Source organism: Laccaria bicolor, genomic scaffold, assembly GCF_000143565.1.
Source record: "Laccaria bicolor S238N-H82 LACBIscaffold_14 genomic scaffold, whole genome shotgun sequence".
Classification (NCBI taxonomy): Eukaryota; Fungi; Basidiomycota; class Agaricomycetes; order Agaricales; family Hydnangiaceae; genus Laccaria; species Laccaria bicolor.
Genome location: NW_001889885.1, coordinates 383,333 through 384,432, shown reverse-complemented (window position 1 = coordinate 384,432; position 1,100 = coordinate 383,333). Strand labels below are relative to the sequence as shown.

Below are 1,100 nucleotides of genomic sequence, written 5' to 3'. Positions count from 1 at the left end.
CCATCTTTTATTTCAAACACTTCTCTATTTCTTTCTTCGCCTTTGCTGCTCCTTCCTCTGTTGAAGACGCCCCGAATACGTCGTCCGTGTAGGTACTCGTGAGTGTGTATTCGTCCCCATCGACTCGAGAGTGAACGCATGGATCGGCCACTGACTTGTAGTACCCAAGTGCCTCATATGCGCTCGACATCTGTTTCTGAAAGTCATAAGTGGCCTGCATCATACCGTATAAAGATTTGTCAACCGCAAGGACCTTCCCTTCCTGCCCTGGTTTGACAAAACCTAGAGGTTGATGCATGTAGATAGGGAATTCGTTTGGGCTATAAAGAAATGCGGAGACGATGTCAACCTGCCAAATGTGAAGGTCGAGGGAAGTGGCAATGGCAGCCACCATGCAGAAAGATTCGAGACACACGACAGACACGTATCTTTGATCATATTCGAGCCCAGGGATCTGCGAGAAGCCTTTGGCGACGAGACGGGCCTTCCGTCGAATGACATTACCATCCGCATCGTACTTGTTAGCGTACACCCACATAGATCTGATGATATGTGCACCTGGAGGTGGATCCAACAAACGAAAAACCTCCCTCTCGGTCAGAACTCCCCATTCAGCCTCCATTGCGGGCATCCAGAGATCGGAGCGTGCCATCGCCTCCTCGTAATTCTGGGGTATGTATGTCTCTGGAAGTCCTGTCATCAGCACAGTCGCCTGAGGAAGTGGCGCACCTGTCCCGACGGCGGCGAGACGAGCAGAGCGTCTAGGTGGCAAGACGGGAGTAGGCGTCGTGTTTTCACCATTTAGGGTAGCAGATGGAGGTTGAGCGCTAACAGGTTGTGCGTGTGGCGGAGGATCCGTGATGCGTGGACGAGGAGCGAGCGGTTTGGGTGGAACAATAATGCCTGAGGTATTTGTGGGAGTGTCTGGTTCGTCCACATCATCAAGAATTGGGGGCATATCAGCATCATCAAGAGCAACGTCAAAAGAAGCAGTAGGCGTAGCTTCAATCGTACGGTGTCCTACTCCCTCCTCGAAAATGACATCACAACTTTTGATCGTGGTGCCTGAAGCCCGATCCCACAACTTATAGGCGCCACGA

At 51.6% G+C, this 1,100-nt stretch overlaps 1 protein-coding gene across 1 annotated transcript in view; it reads right to left on the bottom strand.

The window, feature by feature from the left end:
• Positions 1–611: 611 nt before the first annotated feature.
• Positions 612–1,100, bottom strand: part of LACBIDRAFT_327853 (uncharacterized protein) — a gene marked incomplete at both ends in the record, with an annotated part of 747 nt that continues 258 nt past the window's right edge. Inside the window, 2 exons of the mRNA XM_001881747.1 lie at positions 612–667; positions 730–1,020. Of these exons, the coding sequence (XP_001881782.1) occupies positions 612–667; positions 730–1,020 (347 nt within the window). The remainder of the gene's footprint in view (positions 668–729; positions 1,021–1,100) is intronic.